The sequence below is a fragment of the Maniola hyperantus genome, chromosome 6 (assembly GCF_902806685.2).
Source record: "Maniola hyperantus chromosome 6, iAphHyp1.2, whole genome shotgun sequence".
NCBI classification, from domain to species: domain Eukaryota; kingdom Metazoa; phylum Arthropoda; class Insecta; order Lepidoptera; family Nymphalidae; genus Maniola; species Maniola hyperantus.
The window spans coordinates 4,394,749-4,417,200 of record NC_048541.1 but is presented as its reverse complement, the minus strand read 5'-3'; the positions used below and the strand labels follow the sequence as shown (position 1 = coordinate 4,417,200).

Below are 22,452 nucleotides of genomic sequence, written 5' to 3'. Positions count from 1 at the left end.
GGGAGACGCCCCCGCACACCCTCACTTCACCGCACCGGGTTAGCATGGGGGCTGTGCGGGGCGTTCACTCTTCGATTGCCATTTCGACCTGTCGTGTACTATACCTGCAATCTTTTTTGGGTTTCGTAGCCGAATGACAAAAAACGGAACCCTTATAGATTCGTCAAGTCTGTCCCTCCGTACCTATGTCACAGCCACTTTTCTCCGAAACTATAAGAGCTATACTGTTGAAACTTGGTAAGCAGATGTATTCTGTGAACCGCATTAAGATTTTTACACAAAAATAGAAAAAAAAACGGCCAAGTGCGAGTCAGACTCGCGCAATGAGGGTTCCGTACTACAGTCGTATTTTTCGACATTTTGCACGATAATTCAAAAACTATGATGCATAAAAATAAATAAAAAACTGTTTTAGAATGTACCTACAGGTGAAGACCTTTCATATGATACCCCACTTGATATAGTCACTCATTTCTAAAGTTGAAAATACAAATTATTAGTTCATGACCACAATTTAATTTTTTTGTGTGATCTAACCCTAAATTCACGGTTTTCAGATTTTTCCCCTAAAGCCAGCTGTAAGACCTACCTACCTGCCAAATTTCATGATTCTAGGTCAACGGGAAGTACCCTGTAGGTTTCTTGACAGACAGACAAACAGACAGACGGACAGACAGACAGACAAGAAAGTGATCCTATAAGGGTTCCGTTTTTCCTTTTGAGGTACGGAACCCTAAAAACCAGAAATTTTGGGGTTCCCCATCTACTTAGAACTGAAACTCAAAATTTTTTTTTCATTAAACCCATATGTGTGGGGTATTTATGGAGAGAAACTTCCAAAGTGGTAAAGATGTGTCCCCCCCCTATAGAGCGCACTTTGACCTTGCTCAGATTTAAGACTGAAGAAGAGTTAAAACGAGACAGATTTATGTGAGAGATCTAGCTCTCTCTCGTTTTAACTCTGTCTTAAGTCTAAGCCAAGTCAAAGTGCGCTCTATAGATCTCACCCAGTTTTCTGCGATCTGTTTTTAAGTTAGCTTCACACTGCACTTAGCACTATCCTCGAAAAAGATGCCGGGTTCGAATCCAGGGCATTTCTTGAATTCCAAAAGATTCCATAAATTATGGCTCTTAGATAAGTTCAAAAATTATACAAAAATACTTACGTTTTTCAGGAACTTTATTTTGATTACAAAATTGCACCACAGATCTTAATTTATTTCGCTTGAACTACTTACAATAAGTAAAACATTTAGCTACTTCTATATATTATGTACATACAATAATATTATAAATAAATGCTTAAGTTACATAAAAAATAATTGATCATTTAACTAATATATTATTACTTATTATACTTACTTAACTAGTAATATCTTAGATTACTTAATATTTTTCAACAACATCATCAATATAATAATATGTTCATTCAAAATCAGTTGACTTGCCATATAGTATATGCAAAACCCATAAAGTTTTATCACTGTTATCAGTCTCCAATTTCAAACAAATTATAAACTGAACGCAACGTTGAGAATCTATGCATCGCCGTGCAGCATGAACCCGCACGCCGCACCGCACTTCACCAGGTATTGATTGACGAACCAATCGCGCGGCCGAACAGACACGTCGGGCCTCCTCACGCATCACTGCATGCGAATATAGCGCATGGAGGTTATTTGTGGCACTTCTTCGGCGGTACCACGAAGAGGGACGGCACGTGTGCGTACAGCGTACACACTTCACCAGGTATTGATTGAAGAACCAACCGCACGGCGGAACAGACAATCCGTCGCGTCGTCCCGCGGCCGCCTCACGGACCACTGCATGCAAGTATAGTGCATGGAAGTCATTTATAGCAGTTCTTCTTCGACGGTACAATGAAAAGGGAGGACACGTGTGCGAAACCAGGTGATGATTGACGAACCAATACGTGGCCGTACAGATACCCCGCCGTCACGCCTCACTTCGTAAGGGCGTTTGTGCACTCATCCGTATTCGGTTCCTTGATTCTTCGAAGTGGCCATCATATAATTACGTACATTCGATTCGTATTTTTTTCACGGATCCGTAAAATCACGGATGAGTGCACCAGCGCCCTAACACTACATACAAGTTAGCACACGGGAAATAATTTTTGTGTGTTCTTCTTGGGCCCACGCGCGTGCAGCGTTACCAGGAATTGATTGATCCGTCGCGCCTTATTAGTCACTTCGTATCACTACATACAAGTATAGAGCCGGGGAGGTTATTTCTGACCGTTCTTCTTGGGAGGCACAGTGAAGAGTGAGGGAACGTGCGCGTGCAGCGCAGACACGCCGCCGTGCAGCACGCACACGCGCGCCGCACCGCACTTCACCAGGTACTCACTGAACTGCAGAAAAAAAGGAATATTTAATAGTTATTTATGCAACTGTTGTATAAAGAGGGGCATTAAAACACGAAAGTCGATATAACACTCCTGTGAAAAAGAGACAGCGCTATACTGCTGGCATAAATCTGTCTCTTTATGCCAGCAGTATAGCGCTGTCTCTTTTTCACAGGAGTGTTATAATGAAATTCAGTACAACATTATAACACTCGTTTGGATGCTTTAATGGTTATTAAGATATTGGGTGTTTTAATGTTGGCAATAAGCTAACTGTTTCAGAATCTTTTATAGAGTATTTAAAGCATGGGTGTAGATAAAAAAATATTTGATGTTCAAACTCAAATTCTATCAACGTTGTGGCAGATAATTATTATGGTAGTCATACAAAACGAAAAGGAACGTATTTTCACGGACTCGGATCGGATGAGTGCGTAACCGCCGTCAGGGCCGATTTTTCAATCGTCAAATAACTATTATCTAGAGAATAAATGTGAGGTTTTGAGAGTTAGTGTTAATAATTTTATCAGCCCCTTACAAATAGCAAAGGCGTCACCACAAAGCTTGCGATGCGATGGACAGAGCTAAAGGTCCCAACGCACTTACGCTGCGCTACGCGACGCAACGCGGCTCGGCAGCGCCTTGCGCCATACAAACTCATATAAACCATATTTGCCGCGCGGCTTAGCTCACGTGCATATAAACTACAGTTGACGTACAGCGTCGTGCCGGGTCGGTTATTAAATGACTAATATTCCCCTTTCCTCTCCAACTAAGCGTCAGGGTTGTGCTAGGAGTAGGTACGACAATAGTGCAACGGGCGGGGTTTGAACCGTCGACCTTTCGGTTTTCAGTCCACTCCTTTACAGGTTGAGCTATTGAGGCTCTATGGACTTTGGACCATAATTCAGACCACTGAAGTCAGCTTGCGACCAGCAGTTCTCATATTAATATCTAACTATTAGTTGAAAAAAACAGGGTAAACTCACTAATTGCGCCGTCTCGTCCTCAGCGGAAGTGACCACTATGACCTTCTTCGTCTTGATCGCCTCAGTCAAGGTCTTGTACGGCTGCAGACCGAGCGACCTCAGCTCATGCTGCCCAAGATGCACCCCGCTGTACGGCACGTTGATACTGCCGTCTATGCAACTCTTCTCGTATCTGTGCAAGGGAAATATGCGTGGATTCCTAACGAGTCACACTCAATCATGTCACAGTGTGACTCTTTAGGATCTCATCGAACTTTTCGTTTCAACGAGTCACACTGTTACATGATTCGTCATCATCGTTATGATCAACCCATCGCTGGCTTACTACAGAGCACGGGTCTCCTCTCAGAGAGTAGGGTTTTGGCCATAGTCTACCACGCTGGCCATCTGCGGATTGGTAGACTTCACACACCTTTGAGAACATTATGGAGAACTCTCAGGCATGCAGGTTTCCTCACGATGTTTTCCTTCACCGTTAAAGCAAGTGATATTTAATTAATTAAAACGCATATAACTTCGAAAAGTTAGAGGTGCGTGCCCGGGATCGAACCCCCGACCTCCGATTAGAAGGCGGACGTCCTAACCACTAGGCTATCACAGTACAAAAAGTATTTACTTACAACAAATTAGACCTGATGTCGACAACACAGCATTTGTCTTGACATACCAGCGAGAAGAAATCTGACAAACTGAGGTGAGGACAGATCTCTGTCAGTAGTACTTCCATAGGGACCTCGACGATATCCTAAAGAAAGAAAGAATGAATGAATGAAATATACTTTATTGTATTAGTCCCACAAATTACTAATACGCGTGGGGGCCATTTTAGTGACGTCAGCACTAGACTGAAGTTTCGAGCTGACGTTTCGAAATGACGTCAAAATGACGTCATTTCGATGTTAATGAGACATGGTTCCAGCGCAAAAGCAATTTCCGGGACTTATACATCATTGTAAAAAAGAAAGATATAAAGTAAATAAACAACGCAAATAGAAGCACAATACGGTATTTGACAATTAGTCAAATCAGTAACTTTTATTAAACGTCAAAAGATTCTATGAAATACTAGAATGTGACGTCACATCATAATGAGTTAATGACGTACTTTTTTAGTTTAATCGATAATTTAAAAAGGTTATTACACTTGAAACTAACAAAGGACGTGGATTTAACGTATTTTGGAAGACCCTCTATTTAACTATCGCTGAGAAATCATTTATTTTTGATATAGTCAAATACCCAATTAGCGAGTATATCACATCGCTACCATGGCAACCATGATGAGGAGGATGCATCTTCACCAGCCACTGGCAGTCTATGTATTCGTAGATTTTGGTTCTTAAAAATCCCGTGGAAACTCTTTGATTTTCTAAAACTAAAAGTAACCTATCTCCTTGCAAACACAATAGATCGGAGACGGGCGCAGTGATGCAGGGATTCAAGAACCTGCACAGCCCCAAATATAAGAAGAAGTCAAAGTCAAAGTCAAATGATTTATTCAAAATAGGTAATAAATTACTCTTTTTGATGGTCAGATGTTGGATTTGTAAGATATAGTGGTGATAATTATTACGCAAACTTAAAACTAAAGCTACGAGGGTTCCAAACGCGCCCAGGTCTGAGAAGAGCCCACAACAAACGAATAACGAAGAAGATCCTATCTCCTTCCTCGGGACGCAAGCAACCTCCGTACGAAATTTCGTCAAAGTCAGTTGAATGGATGGACAGTGGAAAGCTAGCAGACACATAAACATACATACCTTCATTATTAATACCTACTTATATATAATAGGAATCAAATCCGGATTAAAATAATAACTGGTTAAATTTCAACTTTACCGATCTTACGGATTTTTAAAATAACACACAGACAGACGGATTGAATGGACGAAACTATATATTAAGGCTTGTTTTATTACGGAACTTTATAAACCTCAAGTGTTAAGTAAATTGAGCTAAGAATATTAAATTAAAAGCATTATCCAATAATACCATTTCCATAAAGAGATATGTTTATTGCATTATAATATTTGAACCATAAACATCCAAGCGTACTAAATGCTAATAAACTCTAATAGTCCGTCAATTAAACCTGTCCATTGTCCAATCACCATTAAATTAAACAACAAGTACTTAACATATTCGCAGTATTGTTTCCGACTAACGAGTTATGACACATGCAGTAAGCGGCAGAAAGTAATGTGCATCGACCTATAGAAGGAGATAGCAGATTCGTAGAGCGTTATCTCTGTCGTTGAGACCGACAAAACGCCATATAGGTATGAGTGACCAGTGGCGCGTAGGACATATAGGCATAAATGCACTGCTTACTCCAGTTGTAATAGCTCAATGCATATTTTTCATTATGACTTGCCAGTCAGGTTCCAACCTAACTAATGCCTACTCTGGCTTCAAACCCTGTGCACGCCACTGTGAGTGACAGAGACAACGCTCTACAAAGCCTAAATGTCATTCTAAAGGCCGATGTACATTATTTTCTGCCGCGTACTGTGCGAATTCTTATCGAAACTTACCATTGGATCCTTTATTTCTGGTTCATTTGTAAATCTTCTGTAGCCTATACTTCGCGGCGAAGCTCGACACATTTCTATCGAGTCCTATGTAAAACGACATATTCAATTATTATTATACTAGCTGATATAAGTCCCGCAAATTACTATTGCGCTGGAACTATGTCTTATTAACATCGAAATGACGTCATTTTGATATCATTTGACGTATATTTAAGTAAAAATATACCATCAGCTCGAAACTTCAGTCTAGTGCTGACGTCACTAAAATGACCACACGCATTAGCAATTTGCGGGACTTATACCTGCGACTTCGTCTGCGTCGATTTAAGTTTCTAAGTCCTGTGGGAACTCTTTGATTTTCCAGGATAAAAAGTAGCATATGTCACTCTCCAGTCTTAAACTATATCCATGCAAAATATCACGCTATGCGTTGCTCCGTTGCGGCGTGATTGAAGGACAAACCGACTAACAAACACTTTCGCATGTATAATATGGGTAGCGATAGCTAAATAACTATTTATTAAATTAACAATAAGTACCTATAGTGACCCCATTTTTATTTGGGCCTATTTATAGGGTTCCGTACCTCAAAAGGAAAAACTTAATCCTTATAGGATCACTTTGTTGTCTGTCTGTCTGTCCGTCTGTCTGTCAAGAAACCTACAGGGTACTTCCCGTTGACCTAGAATCATGAAATTTGGCAGGTAGGTAGATCTTATAGTTGACATTAGGGGAAAAATCTGAAAACCGTGAATTTAGGGTTAGATCACACAAAAAAAAATGTGGTCATGAACTAATAATTGTATTTTCAATTTTCTAAGTAATTTAACTATATCAAGTGAGGTATCATATGAAAGATCTTCACCTGTGCATTCTAAAACAGATTTTTGTTTATTTTTATGTATCAAAGGCTTTGAATTATCCTGCAAAATAGTAAAGAATATTTTCTCAGGTCGTAGAAAAAGATTTTGGTTACGCTTACGGTTCTTCGAACAAGTACCTACAGGGTGATTGTGCATTTTGTTTTCTCGGTCGTTAACCACAAGTATATAATTATGAATGCTCAAGCCATTAGCTAATATTAGCATATTAATTCAATTCCACGTGAGTAGACTGTAGAGTAGAAGTAAAGAACGTCACTATTATGTTTTTATCTAAAAACACATCATGTTAGAGTGTTTTAGGGCCGTTATTTTAAAATGCTGGAGATTAACTTCTTAATAATCTATTGATTAACCAACTTCTTTATTAAATAACTGAATAGTCCTTTCTTGTCATTCTGACTTTTCGTTTCTAAGACCCTATAAGATTTGATTTGGAAAGATTTTCAAGAGATTATTTTTGAAGAAAATACGTTGATGTCCTACCAACCTATGTCCTATACCTTTAGACTTTTCGTTCCTTATAATTATTATAAAAACCTATGAGATTTGCTTTGGAAACATATTCAATAGTTTTTTTGAAGAAAACACCTATAGGTACCTTTTCAAATGCAAACTCCAAAGCTAAATACCAATCCAGACTTGCGCACGCGCACGAAACGTGCACAAAACGCGCATCGAACAGTATCTAAGCGTCACTGTCTCTGTGCGTACATGTATGTCCCGAACGCGAATCATGTTTGTACTCACTCTCAAAAACTCACGAACATATGAAGGCCGCGACTTGTAGGTACAACATGAACGCGAACCTCTCGCAAATCTCTCGTGGACACGTCACACATTATGTTCTTATGATGCGCGTTGTGTGCACGTTTCGTGCGCGTGCGCAAGTGTGGATTCATATTTAAGTTAGTAAATTTCAAAAAGTCATGTCATATCTTATAATATAAAAATGAATCACTAAATATGCTGTCGCAAATCTCGAGAACAGCTGAACTGATTTCGCTAATTCTTTTTTTATAATATTCCTTGAAGTACGAGGATGGTTCTTACGGAGAGAAAAATTTAAAAAATTTGAATCGACTGTTAGGCGGAACGAAGTTCGCCAGGGCAGCTAGTAAATAGTAGGTAAGCATCTTACCTTGACACACTCTCCAATATCAATCTCGGGTAAATCAGAAAACAGTAAAATGCACTCATTGAATCCAGACTCCAGAAGGGTAACTCTCAGCTGCCGTAGAATCCCAACTCCCATGAAAAGGGGTAAAGACGTTCCTTCTACTAAAAGCGCGTCCCATAGATGGACGATTTTATGGAGGGGAAACACATCTAAAACAATAAAATTATACAGGGTGTAACCAGAACGCTAGCAAAAACGCGTCGGTTCATTGTATATTAAGACTAACTGATGCCCGCGACTTCGACCGCGTGGATTTACGTTTTTCAAAATCCCGCGGGAACTCTTTGATTTTCCGGGATAAAAAGTAGCCTATGTGTTAATCCAAGGTATAATCTATCTTCATTCCAAATTTCAGCCAAATCCATCCAGTAGTTTTTGCGTAAAGGAGTAACAAACATACATACACACAAACACACATACTCACTTTCGCCTTTATAATATTAGTGTGATGAACTTTGTCTGTTGCTCCACAAATTCTATACTTACGAGAAAACATGGTTAGGAACCATGGTATAGCGAACAGTTCAGGTACGAAGTTGATTTCGTGCAAGTGCGTAGCTAACTCCGGTTCGTGGAAGGCGGTCATTTGCCAGAACTTGGCTAGATACTCCTTGATTACTGCGCTGTTGTCCTTTAGGAAGAACTTGTGAAGGAACTTAGGTACGAACGCCGAGAGACAGGCGAAGGCACGTGCTGGGAAAAATTAACAAATGGCACTTTAAGAAATGTTTTAATGTAACCACAATCCACATAACCCATAATTTCAATAGGTTTTAAACAGGGCGCGCCCGCGATTTTTTTTATTGTCATCAAGGGTTCCGTGCCATCGTTCCAGAAATAACACTTTAGCTTTTTTAATTTTTATTATTTGTTGTTCTAGCGGCAATAGAAATACACATTCTGTGAAAACATCAACTGTACCTATTACGGTTTACGAGATAGAGTCCGCTGACAGACGGACGGACGGACAGCGTAGATTTAGTAATAGGGTACCGTTGGCACACTTCGGGTACGGGACCCTGAAAAGAGTGGCGTTGGAGGACGCCCGATAGAAGCGAGGCGTGTGTGTTTTCGAGATAGCAATGTAGCCTCACGCTGATTGATCGGGAAGTTATCGAAGGCAAGGACGCTATTTCTCGATTTGTTCCTACGCTATAGAAGCTTCGCTTCAAAAATTGGCGTGTTCAAATTGGCTTACCTTCATTACAAAAATTGAGATACAAGAACGGGGCAGTCAAGGAGTCCAATCCTTGCCAATACACATACTGTGGGTTGGTCAGCAACCAGGCTTTTAGTAACCTCTTGAGGGTCTTATGTCCCGCGGAGCCGCATAGTAGCCAGCAGTATTGGTGACATCGCGGTATGTCCACATCAATCTAAGGAAACAACATTTAAATATACTTGCACGCAACGTTATGCTCATGTCAAAAATCTCAAGATTTTTTTAACTATGTGGGAACCCAAAAAATACCTACCTATGTCTCTATCGTCTTTGTCAGGTGGGGGCTTTCACTACCGTCAAATTATGTTTGGTGGTTCAATCGGTTATAAAAATAGATGAGATGAATAGCCAAGTAAAATGCTGCAAATAATGTTAATGATTTTTTTAATGCAATCCTGATCCATGTTGTGAGATCAAACTGGACTACCAAATTGGCAGGTCCTGTACCTTCAAGTCAAGAGTGAGTAGTATATCTGCTAGGCAAGTGCGCTCCATCTTGGGCTGCATTATCCCTTTCCAGCAGGTCTGATTGGAGCTAAGCGCCAGTATGTAGATTAAAAAAATACGCAAAATATATGCAGTACAAACTCAAAAGATTTATTTATTCCTCACTAGAAGTGGAATGTCAATTTCTTCTTATAAGGAGAGAACTAGAAGTTTAGGGCGTAGTATTTCTGCCTGTCTATCCGTAGGCGTGGGGGTCTCCTTGTCAATCCTCTCGTATTGGTGTCTTCTATGTCCCCCACTATTCCCAGCAAAGCGGCCCACACCAGCCCCCACACTAGAGACGGAATCTCGATCTCTCCGCGAACGAGAAATTTCGCGTGTAGTATTCATTCAGCGTGGGAGTCTCCTTGTTAATCCTCTCGTATTGATCTTCTATGTCCCCCACTACTCCCAGCAAAGCAGCCTATACCTCCTCCAACACTAGAGACGGAATCTCGAACTCTCCGTCATTCAGAGCGAACGAGAAGTTTCGCGTGTAGTAGTGTAGTATTTCTACCTGTCTGTCCGTAGGCGTGGGGGTCTCCTTGTCCATCCTCTCGTATTGGTCCTCTATGTCCCTCACTACGCCCAGCAAAGCGGCCCACACCTCCCTCCACACTAGAGAAGGAATCTCGATCTCTCCGTGATTCGGAGCGAACAAGAAGTTTGCGTGTAGTATTTCTACCTGTCTATCCGTCGGCGTGGGAGTCTCCTTGTCAATCCTCTCGTATTGGTCCTCTATGTCACCCACTACGCCCAGCAGAGCGGCCCACACCTCCCCCCTCACTAGAGGCGGAATGTCGATCTCCGCTTCTGCTCTTATATACTGCGTTGTATATGGGTAGCCCTGGACGAATAAAAGACCGGTAGAGTGCGAGACGGGCTCGCACACGAAGGTTTAAAATAAGGACTACATTTGGACAAGGCTATCTTGGCGCGTGGCGAAAATCGGAACTAACGTCAAGTGTCCTCTTTGTTCTTATTGGAATACTAGCTTATCCTCGCGACTTCATCCGCGTGGACTACCCAAATTTCAAACCCCTATTTCACCCTTTTAGCGGTTGAATTTTCAAAAATCCTTTCTTAGTGGATGCCTATGTCATAATAGCTCTCTACATGCCAAATTTCAGCCCGATCCGTCCAGTAGTTTGAGCTGTGCGTTGATAGATCAGTCAGTCAGTCAGTCACCTTTTCCTTTTATATATTTAGATTATAAGACTTTGATCTCCAACAGCGCCCCCTGTCAATGTCATTCAAGTGCCAAGAGAGTCTTGTCACGCTGTAAAATTGTACTTTTGACATGAAGTTTGACGCGTGGCGCGTACTGTACTTACATGCAATAGTCTTTCAAACCATAGTAATCTATAAAACTGGTACTCCGTATCTCTTTCTCTTATAATCTTTGGTAGAGCGACTGCATCATAATCCCTTTTCCTCTCGTGCATTAACGGGTAGAAATCCTGTGGTGGAATGTGGCTTAGGCGATTCTTGAGTAAATCCAAACTGTATTTAGCTATTCGACGGTCGAATAATGCTCCTGTCTTTCCACCAAGGGTACATCCGTCTAAAAGGATTGCTCTGTAATACATGAATTTGTTTTTATACAAGCAGGATTTTAAGCAGAAATGAAATGTTATCCATTAATATTTAACAAAGAAAAGCTGGTTTAAAATACAATAATTAAACATAAGGAAAAATTACATAGTGACTACCAATATTATATTTTCTACCTCAATTGGCACAACATACTTAAATAAAATTAATGAAGTTTTTAAACTGCTTCAAGCTTTCCTACTACAGATTTTAAAAAAATTATGCCAAAATGGGTCATATTGTGTAGGTACTGAATTTTGTGCTTGCAACGTGGATTTAGGATTTTTTTTAAACCTATTGAAATTAGTTACTAGGTGATGCCCGCGACTTTGTCGGTGTGGATTTTGGTTTTTAAAAATCCAGTGGGAACTCTTTGATTTTCCTGGATAAAAGTAGCCTATGACCTTCCCCGGGAACCAAGCTATCTATGTACCAAAATTCGGTTAGGCGGATCGGCCGTGAAAAGCTAGCAGATAGACACTTTCGCATTTATAATATTAGTATGGATGGATATGGATGTTATACATACTTACATAGGCATAGACAATATGGGAGGGCTATTTTTAATCAGTCCATTCTTTTTCAACTCAGCCTGTATATCCCCTCCCGTCAACTGCCACCAGTAATAAAGGTACTGCAGCTTACATCCCATTAAGCCACGAGGCTTCTTAGTTTCTAAAGGAGTTTGACTATTCATTTGTGATAACTCATCAAAAAGATCCGCAAACGTTGTTCTCTCACTTGGGTATATTTTTAAGCATTTCTCTATAACATTTCTTATATTTTCAGGGACTTTCTGAAATAAATTTTTATCTCTACATTACTACATTGTATGCAGAATTAAGGTAAAATCGAAAATATAAAATGTATCTCTAACGCACACTTTCGCTATTTCTAAAATCGGATGAAAAAATTTGTAGGTACAAGTCATAATTGAAAAAATTGAAAATACGACTGCCTTACAGCCGCCATATTGAATTTGTATTTTCGTGTCAAGGCAGAAACAAATTTTTGGTGGATTTCAATAAATTCAAAAATAGTGCTGCATTATATTTTACTATTTTAATATCTTTAAAAAAAAAAATAGTCATATTATAGTTGATCCTCATTATAAAAGAAGTTTTTTTTAAGCTATAGACAAGCCCTTGGCTGCAATCAGACCTGGTGGCATGTGATGATGCAGCCTAAGATGGAGTGCGCTTGCCTAGAAGATGCCTATTCACTCTTGACTTGACGGTACCCATATTATGATTGTTACCTTATAGGCTTCGTAACAGTCATGTTCCCTAGCTATCCTTTCGGCTGGGTTGTTAGCATGCACCAGTGTCAGTATCCTCCTCAATATGGGGCCAGGCTTCAAACTGTTCCACAGCTTTCCAAAACACATTTCAAGAAGAATGATACCGAAGGCCCATATATCTGCTGCCGGACCACCTCCATTCAGAATTGTTTCTGGACTTAAATATCGAGGTAGACTGGGAATATTTTTAGAAAAAAATGTAAGATTAAGACAGTCAGTATGCAATAACTTCCAAATAGTACAACACATAGATGTGTAAACTGTAAATCAATTGGATGTGCTGGTTAAACTACCTTGACCCATGTGATTTTTAAGCAGATTTTTGTCATAGTAATAGAGTGTGTGCACCTTCATACAATTTTTGTCTCAAAGAATTCTGCAGGACAAATCGTCCAGTAGAACAGTGCGGGCCTACCTTTACTAGAGGCAGGTTTGGAAAAACAAAACATTTTCCGTTTAAAACATGTTTAAAACTGTTTAAAAATAAAACATCTTTACAACAAGCATTTTAAACCATTTACAAACATGTCTGAATTGTATTATTGCCTCTGTGATGCTGAGAGCGTATTTAGCCATCGCTCTTGGTTATTTTATCATAAGAAAAAACATAGAATGAAAGGATTCACTATCTTCAGGAATTGTATACAGCGATAAGTCTAAGATTGATGTAAAATTTATTAATTTTAATGTAAAAGAAGTGAAGAGTGACACTCACCCAAGAGGGAATGGCACTTCATTTCCCCCATTAGTCATATAATACAATCCATAGTTGAACAACTTCACCCTCCCAGTACTGTCCAACAGTATATTGTCCTCTGACAGAGTTTGGTGTGTTATCTCATTTTTATGAAGAAACTTCATTGCGTTAGCTACTTGGACTGCTATGTTGATAACTTCATCAAAGGAAAATTTGGATGTGTACTCTGATAGGGACTTCCCTAGTACCTCAGCGACGACTATGATTCTTTCTGTAAATAAAGAAATTTGATTATTTTTAATTGAGAAGAAATACCTAAGCCTTTATATAGTAATAGACTAGCTGACCTACTTCAGCTTCGCTCTGATGAAATTTTTGAAAGGGTATGTGATTTGAAGTCGGGTGGTATTTTCAAAAATCCTGAAAAACTTAATTTTTTATGCCCAATACAAATTTTCATGGACATAACATGAAAAATGACTGACTTTTATAAAAACTTTCTTAGATTTAAAGATCAGTCAGTCCAAGTCTATGTAATAGTATAGACTTGCAAAATGATTTTTTATCACACTACTCATAATGCCAGACAGTGGTAATTGTAATGACGGAATGGACTCACAGCAGCTGTCTGAAGGAAGTTATGTCAGTTGGCACAGCAACATTATTTTTATTTCAACTAGTTACTTACCATGTTTTCCTCTAATAATATCCAGATATGTACAAAGATTGGGATGCTCAATCGTCAACAATCGCTGAGACCTCCCGAGTATGGTCACTGAACTTGGTGTTAAAGGCAATCCGTTGCTCCCACAGGTTTCTCCTGGATGATTCTTTGCGAAGAAAGTGCATGCCGCAAACTTATAGTTCTCGTCTTCAGTCATTTTATCGCTATATTATGAGATAGGGGCGTAAACTTGTACAGTAAATTGCTAAATCATAAATTACTAGGTATCAAATAGAAACACATCCTTAAATAAAAGTATAAGATGTTATTTATCTAAAACTATAATTATGTTACCGAAGGTGATTTAGACCCCGTTATTTACTAAACTAGCGGCACGCTATGATGGCCGGTTTGACGTTTGTCCGCTCATGAAGTTCCGTATTAATTGATAACGACTTTGAAGGAAATAATTGTATTACTTTATTGACGATAGTGATGTGCAGAGATTCATAAATTTTATCGAATGTAGTTTTAGGTTTAGGACTCAAAATTTATTTATTAAATTGATTTCTTAAATGTATACAAGTGTAGAAAAATCAGTTTGCACCATTTAAGGGGTGAATGTACTTGTGAATATGAACAATTTTCACTATGTGGACAAACCTCTGAAATCGCAAAAAAATATCAATAAATTTTTAAAAATGGAATCTAATACGATCGTCACATAGGATCGCTGGCTAGCACAACTACTACCTCCGGCAAACTCGCGTCAATGCTCAATGCAAAACAAAGCAGTTTCGAATTGACGTTGCTTCGAAAAGTATAAACTGTCAGTGCAATGCGATTGTGATATAGTTTTGACCTGGCTTTGGATTTCAAATATTGATACTGCATTACTGTTGACCCTTGCTCGTTAATTTGGACTCTGTTCAAGCCCTTTGTTGTGGATTTCGTCGATATGACCGAACGTACGCAGAGAACTGTTCTAAATAGTCAGACACGTGAGTTCCTAATACGCCTTCGTAACTATTTCGATCGTGAAGCTCAAAATGGAGGGCCAATTTTACCTATAACGTCAGTGGTTGAACGCGTAGCTGATGCGCTTAATATTGGACAACGAACTGTTAGACGGATAACTAAAAAAAAATATGGCGAGACTGGCACAGAAGAAAATAAACTTCACACACCAAAAAAGAGAAAACGAGCAAAACCAGTCGTAGGCATCGATAGCTTTGATGCCGATGCTATCCGAAGACATGTTTACGGCTACTATTTACAGAAGGAGTATCCAACAAGAAAAAAGTTGGTGCATTCACTGAAGGAAGCTGGATTATTCTTCGGTGGGGAAAGTTCTTTAACGAAGATTTTGAAGACCATTGGATTTCGATACAAAAAATGTAACAAACGCAAAATATTGATGGAAAGATTTGATATAGCGATGGCAAGGTATACTTTTTTACGGCAAGTGAAAGAAATCAAAAATTGGCAAAATGTTGTGTTCTTGGATGAAACATGGCTTAATGCTAACCATACTGTAGGCCGTTCTTGGAACGATGACACAGCAGCATCTACTTCCAAAGTTCCTGTAGGAAAAGGATCGCGACTTATAATTTGTCACGCCGGAACCATCAACGGGTTTGTCGAAGGTTCTCTCATGGCTTTTGCGTCAAAAACCACTGGAGACTATCATGAAGACATGAATGGAGAAAAGTTTACTGAATGGTTTACCTCAATGTTGTGTAGCCTCCCTGAACCATCTATTATAATTATGGACAACGCCCCATACCACTCGATGCAAATTGACAAGCCACCTGCCCAATCCCAAAAGAAAGCTGATATCGTCGCATGGCTTCGTAAAAATGGCGTAGATGCAAACATGAATATGTTAAAAGCGGAATTAGTACGTCTTTTAAAAGAAAACAAACCAACCAAGATCCGATACGTCATTGACGAAATAGCATTAGAACATGGGCACAGAGTTATACGGTTACCGCCTTACCATTGTGAGTATAATGCGATTGAGTTGGTGTGGGCTCAAATTAAGGGATATGCTGCAAGACACAATACAGAACCCCCATTTACCACAAAAAAAATGCTAAAATTATTAGAAGAAGCTTGTGAACATGTGACTAAAGGAGACTGGGAAAAGGTTGTGAATAGAACTGTTAAATTAATAAGGGAAGATTATGAAAGAGATGTGAAAATAGATAATATTATAGAAAACGAACATATAATTATTAATGTATGTGATGATAGCAGTGACGACAGTGAAAATAGTAGTATGGACGAATCTGATTAATTATGGCCTTTTGTGGCACCTTTTTCGGTATCTTTTGTATTCATATGTTTCTTGTGTGCATATAAAGTATGTATATTCATTTTCGTTCAAATATTCAGTTCGTTCAAATAAATTAAATAAACATATACATTTTTGTTTTATTAAACCTATTTAATCAGGTACAAAAACAAAACTTAATTGTTTTTTGTTCGAGAATAAATTGACATTCCACATCACTATTGTAATGTGTCAAACCGGCCATCATAGCGTGCCGCTAGTGTACATATATTTTTCGAAATCGAAATGAAAACACAAAATTACCACCACGGACCACCGATAATATACCACCACCACCCATAGATAATATACCACCACAGATTAATAGGGATACTACGTATCAGATGGCTCACGGGCAAACAAATTTTGACACCCTTGAAATGCAGCCCATGATTGGTCGATCATCTGTCAAACTCTATTTTGCTATTTCTCTACTAACCAATAGGATCAGATTATTTGAGCCAATAGCTTAGCAAGATATTTTTTTAAATTGCCTCCTTTACGCGGCTCTGAATTCTAGTTTTGGATTTTTTTCCTGCAGCTTTAGCTTCCTGTATTATGAACTTGTTTTATTACCTAAAGGGTTTTTTACTTAAATAACCTAAATTAATCAATTCTAAAAATAAAAAACACATTTTATTTCAAGACATTTATTTATTTTCTTTTAAATCTTTTTTTAAATTTGTTATATGCATGTATATATATGTATATATCTTCTGAGTATTCTACTAATCTTCTTTTAGGAGTAGATGGCAAGGGTTCTGAAAAATAACAGTTTGGTTAAGGTAAATTATCAACATTTTATTAAAATCAAAACATAAAAGAAATTTTGATGTATATATTACTAGATGATGCCCGCGACTTCATTCGCGTGCATTTAGGTTTTTAAAAATCCTGTGGGAACTCTTCAATTTTGCGGAATAAAAAGTAGCCTGTTCCTTCCCCGGGATGCAAGCTATCTCTGTACCAAATTTCATCAAAATCGGTTGAATGTTTGAGCCGTGAAAAGCTAGCAGACTGACAGACAGACACACTTTCACATTTATAAGATAAGTATGGATGGGTAACACACCACGATTAATTTGTTAATTGTTATACACATTTAAATATCTCATTTAAGCTTAAAAACATAATCTAGTAATAACTTATGAATGAAAATTTTGACCTGGAGTTAACACTGATCAATGAAAAGAGCAGATACCCTTATTCCTGTGGTTACTAGATTAAGGCTATTAATAAATAGATGATTACCTGAGGAAATACTTTGTTGACAATCTGTAATCGAGTATTCTTCTAATTTTCTTTTAGAAGTAGTGGGCAATCCTTCTAAAAAATAAGTTTAATGAGTACAAATAGGCAAACATCGATAAAAAAGCTTGATATAGTAAGTTATTTAAAACACTCCTTGGTAAATAATCTTTCAAAGTTAGCAAAGGAACGACCTATTAGTAATATTATTATGAATATTGTTTCAAATAATAATAAATTATATTTTCTCACCTAAAAGCTCATTTTCACTTGCTGATTGTGATGTTTGCAGCTGTGTACAATAGTTGTGGTCATTATATATATTTTTGGAAGCATAATAATTATGATCAAGGTCAATCTTCTCTGATCCTGAAAGTAAATTAAACATTAATCATTTTAAAATTAAAGGCCAAAATTAGTGCTACGCAGTGGTAAGATGATTCAGGCATAAAGAAATACATTTTCTTCGGTTTGATTGTAAAATGTATGCTAAAGAAGGTTGTGATACATTGGACAAAGCAACTGGACTGTGATTAGAGGAATGATATCAACAATATACAATACACAAAGCCATGAAAACTTACTAGTACAAATTTCTTCAGAATCATGCAGTGGAATGGATGGAGTACCACTGAGGATCTCAGATTGCAGGAACAAAGTAGGAAATGCTGTTACTGCAAGACGAGATTTTTGTGTCACAAAACGGTTTTCAAAGTGCGACACACTTGAGACTTATTTTTAAGATCTATTGTACTTTTACTTCGCAAAACATCATAATTTATATACTTAAGCCACTTTTTGAGTCTTTTCTCACACAGCACACTGGAAACTTATGTAATATAGCGTCTTTTCGCGTACTATTACAATCGGGAACACAGCACCACTAGAACAACAACTGATAACAAAATGGCGTCAGGCAGTGAACGTGTGTTATTCTTCTTCTTCTTCTCTTAATATATGGCTTTTTCCAGTGCCATGTCAGCACAATGCACTTTGCCAGTCTCAAGTAGCTTGAAGGAGACACAGAGGAGATTGGCCGGTAAAAATGTGCAGTTAAGATCTTAAACTGTTTACTGTAATAGAAGGGTTAATTTATTGTTAGTACCATAATATAACTATTACATATAATATTACAACTGGGATCACATAGACAGACACACACATGGGAAGGTCAACAGAGAGACATAGATACACAAATTATAGCTTTAGTTTGTTAATTTTAAAAAATTTACATAGATACTTAATATAAGGACTATACACTAACATTAAAACACATTCAACATTTAGAGGGCGGGGAATTTTAGGAGGGAGGATATCGTAAAGTTTAAAGGGGAGTTTGGGACAGGAGAAGAGTATGTGGGAGGCTGATCCTTCGTCTAGACCACATTCACACAGGGAGTTGTCACGCACTCTTAATTTTGACAAGTGGACAGGGGTGGAGGCATGACCAATTCGTAGACGGCTTATAGTAGAGGTAACCCAGCGATCCGATTTTTTATGAAAGAAGAACCAAGGCCGTCGTGGAATGTTAGGTTGGATAGAAGCATAATGCTTACCCTTGATAGAAATCGATTCAGCATATTTTGAGTTCCAAGAGCTTTCCAAATCAGTTTTTGCTAGGGAACGGAAATCTTGGGGGTGGTTTATGAAATGCTTCATAGTACCCATTTCGATCGCAAGTTTAGCGCTAGCGTCGGCAGTCTCATTGCCGGTGATTCCGGAGTGGCCCGGGATCCAGGCCAGTGTAACATTTAGGCCTTTCTGTTGGCATGCATATAAAGCCTCCCTGATCCTAAACACGATAGCTACTCTCACCCTACTACGGAAAGGGTTATCCTTAAGAGCTTGTAGGCAGCTTAAGGAGTCAGTCAGTATTAAGGCTTGTCTTATGTTATGGGCTTCAACGAAAAGGACTGCTTCTAAAATGCCAATGGACTCTCCTGTGAATACTGAAGTTTCTGGGGGACACTTAAATTGAATGCTAATTTTGTATTTTGGAATCCAGCATGCTACACCAACGCATCCATTCTGGGATAGTTTTGAGGCATCAGTATATATTGTGAGAGAATCAGGCCAGTCGTTTTGTAAGATTTCATTAAATTTATGATTGGCCTCATTTGCATCTTTATGGATACCTACATTTACAATTGGGAGTTTACCAGTCAAGCTTTTATAGGGGGAAGAAAACAGAGGGAGTCTGGGAGATGAGTCAATTGGATGAGGTAGGGAAGTAAATTTGAGGAAACTTTTTAAAAGAAAGGGTTTATCCTGGTTGGCTCTGACAACACAAGACAGCTGTCGAAGGCTGTCCAATAAAGGGTGCGAGGAAAGCTGCAAAACTTTGCTGATAAAGCGGTCACATAAATACTGGCTTCTTATTTGCACTGGGGGATCAACACATTCAGCTTGTAATGTATTGGTGGGGGAAGACTTCATGGCGCCTAGTATAATTCTTAAGCATTTGTATTGAATTTTGTTTAGCTTTTCTGTAGCCGCTTTGTTAATAGGATCTAAAGTAAACAGGCCATAGTCTATGTGACTACGAACTATGGCATTGTACAAAAGTTTTTGGGAATACTGATGGGATCCCCACCACACCCCTGATAGTGCACGGAGTATGTTGATACCATTTTCACATTTTCGGCTTACATATTGGGCATGAGCTGCACCATTGAGTCTTGAGTCAAGAATCAGACCTAAGAATTTAGCTTTATTTTCAAGAGCAATGTGTTGATCATTGTAAACAATATTGGGGTCTGGAATGATTCTTTTCCGGGTGAAAATGACGGCCTTACACTTATCGGTAGACAGAGACAGACCATGATCGGATAACCATTGGCCTAGATAGTACAAAGCAGAGTTGAGACTTGTCGAAATACTCTCCATGGAAGTTGAGCTAACGTAGAGAGCAATGTCGTCAGCATATTGTAGAATGTTACAGAAATTTACGACAGATAGTTCGAGATCATGAGTGTAAATGCTATAAAGCAGTGGACTGAGGACCGAGCCCTGAGGGAGACCTTTCCAGATGGTTCTGGGGGGAAGAGAAGATGAAGAAGTTCTCACCAGAATGTTTCTGTGTGAGAGAAGATTGCAAATGATACGTGTAAGTCTCGGCGGGACACTCAGCTGTTGCAACTTGTGCCTGAGCATTGGGAGAAGGACATTATCATATGCCGACGCTACGTCCAGGAAAACACCCACTAGGTACTCTCCTTTAGCCAGGGCTGTTCGAATATCCGTCGTAATGATTCCAAGGCTATCCATTGTGCCAAGACCCTTTCTGAAGCCAAATTGGGACCTGGCCAATAAGTCTCTACTTTCCACTATCCATTCCAACCGGTTTTTTACCAAGTGTTCCATAACTTTAGCCAAAGTGGACGAAAGAGCTATGGGACGGTACGAGTTGGGGTCTAGGGGGTCTTTGCCAGGTTTCCGTATTGGGATTATGACTTGAGTCCTCCATGGTTCCGGGATGAATCCTGTTAATAGAAACCTGTTTATCATATCAAGGTAGCAGTATTTCGCCTTATCATTAAGATTTACAAGGAAGGAGTACGGAATACCATCATTTCCTGGGGCAGAATCCTTCAGTCCGGAGAGAACTCCCTGAAGCTCAGCAAAGGTAAACGGGGCATCCATTTCATCGGGTGATGATAAAGGAGTAAGAGTAGGGAAGCTACTCCCACAGGGGACGTAGGGAGGGGCGAGCTTATCTGCAAAAGCTTCCAACCAGGAGCTTGAATCATTGGATGGTGAGTCGTTAAGCGACTGGGAGTTTCTAAATCTTTTAATCTTATTCCAAACAGAAGAAGAAGGATATCGAGGGTCTAAGGTTTCACAAAAAGATACCCAACCAGTTTTTTTCTTCTTAGACGTAAGTCTCCTAGTTTTAGCATTAATACGCTGGTATTCCAAAAAATTACTCCGGGACATATTCATCGTGTAGGAAATTTCTGCTTCTTTACGTTGTTTGATCATTTTTGTACATTCATCATCCCACCAGGGGGGTGATGAGTAGAAATCTCGTTCAGTTTTTTTGATAGTAAAATGGAGGTCGGCTGATGATTTTAAAATTTTGACAAAGTTCTCATAGTAAAGTTGATAGTCTCCATCGTCCTCCAGGCAAGGGAGGGCGTCAATAAGCATGTCAACAGTATCAGCAAATGCAGGCCATTGAGCTTTAGAGAGCTTATGTTTAAGGAGAGGGTTAGGATTTATGACTGGGATGGACCTGCGGGCCAAAGAAAGAAGGACAGGGAAGTGATCACTGCCATGCGTACTTGTGAGGGTTTCCCAGGAGATAAGTGAGGCTAGGGAGGGAGAGCAAAGAGATACGTCTATGGCAGATTTTGGGTTTTGATCTGGGTATACTCTTCTTGTCGGAGAACCGGTGTTGAGAATACAGACATTAAGCTCATCAAAGATTTCCAACAAGAGAATAGCAAACCCATCACATGAATGAGATCCCCACGCTGTGTGGTGAGAATTAAAGTCTCCCATCACTACAACAGGGGGGGGGAAGAGCTGCAATGATAGATTTAAGTTCTGGAATAAGTGAAGGAAGGGGATGTGGAATATATAAGGAAAGAAAGGAAATGTCAAGGACTCTCGCAGCTACAGCATTAATCTGCTGACTGTGAGGGGGAAGGGTTATGGAAGAATAGACGAGGGAGCGCCGGATAAGTATGGCACTTCCTGCATACCCATCATCCCTGTCATCCCTAAGACAAGCAAAACCTGAGACCCTAAAATGGGAACCTGGCCTTAGCCATGACTCAGAGATGGCAAGAATAACAGGTTTGTATTCATTTATTAATAGAGCTAATTCATGTTTTCTACTGCGCAGGCTTTTACAGTTCCATTGCATTATTTTCACTAAGTCCGTTATAGTATAAGTCCGTTGTAGGAGAGAAACGATTTTGAATAAAATTTGGGCTGCGTTGGGCGGTGAT

The 22,452-nt window shown here is 39.2% G+C and overlaps 1 protein-coding gene and 1 long non-coding RNA gene across 4 annotated transcripts; both read right to left on the bottom strand.

Annotated features, from left to right (window-relative positions):
• Positions 1-1,199: 1,199 nt before the first annotated feature.
• Positions 1,200-14,295, bottom strand: LOC117982778 (TBC domain-containing protein kinase-like protein). Its single transcript, XM_034969180.2, has 13 exons — positions 13,939-14,295; positions 13,269-13,521; positions 12,512-12,728; positions 11,787-12,049; positions 10,995-11,238; positions 10,346-10,507; positions 9,151-9,328; positions 8,439-8,645; positions 7,914-8,101; positions 5,892-5,975; positions 3,978-4,102; positions 3,358-3,529; positions 1,200-2,374 (listed from the first exon to the last, which is right to left on the bottom strand). Exons 1-13 carry the CDS (start codon positions 14,129-14,131, stop codon positions 2,249-2,251), a joined length of 2,412 nt encoding a protein of 803 aa, XP_034825071.1. The 5' UTR covers positions 14,132-14,295; the 3' UTR covers positions 1,200-2,248.
• Positions 14,296-16,883: 2,588 nt separating this feature from the next.
• On the bottom strand, positions 16,884-18,368 carry LOC138402498 (uncharacterized). 3 transcript variants are annotated; one of them, XR_011236868.1, is made up of 4 exons: positions 18,082-18,368; positions 17,750-17,866; positions 17,501-17,575; positions 16,884-17,010 (listed from the first exon to the last, which is right to left on the bottom strand). It is a non-coding gene; the product is annotated as an uncharacterized lncRNA (long non-coding RNA). The 3 variants fall into 3 exon arrangements; XR_011236869.1 differs by having other exon boundaries at positions 17,513-17,575; XR_011236870.1 differs by lacking the exon at positions 17,501-17,575.
• Positions 18,369-22,452: the final 4,084 nt, after the last annotated feature.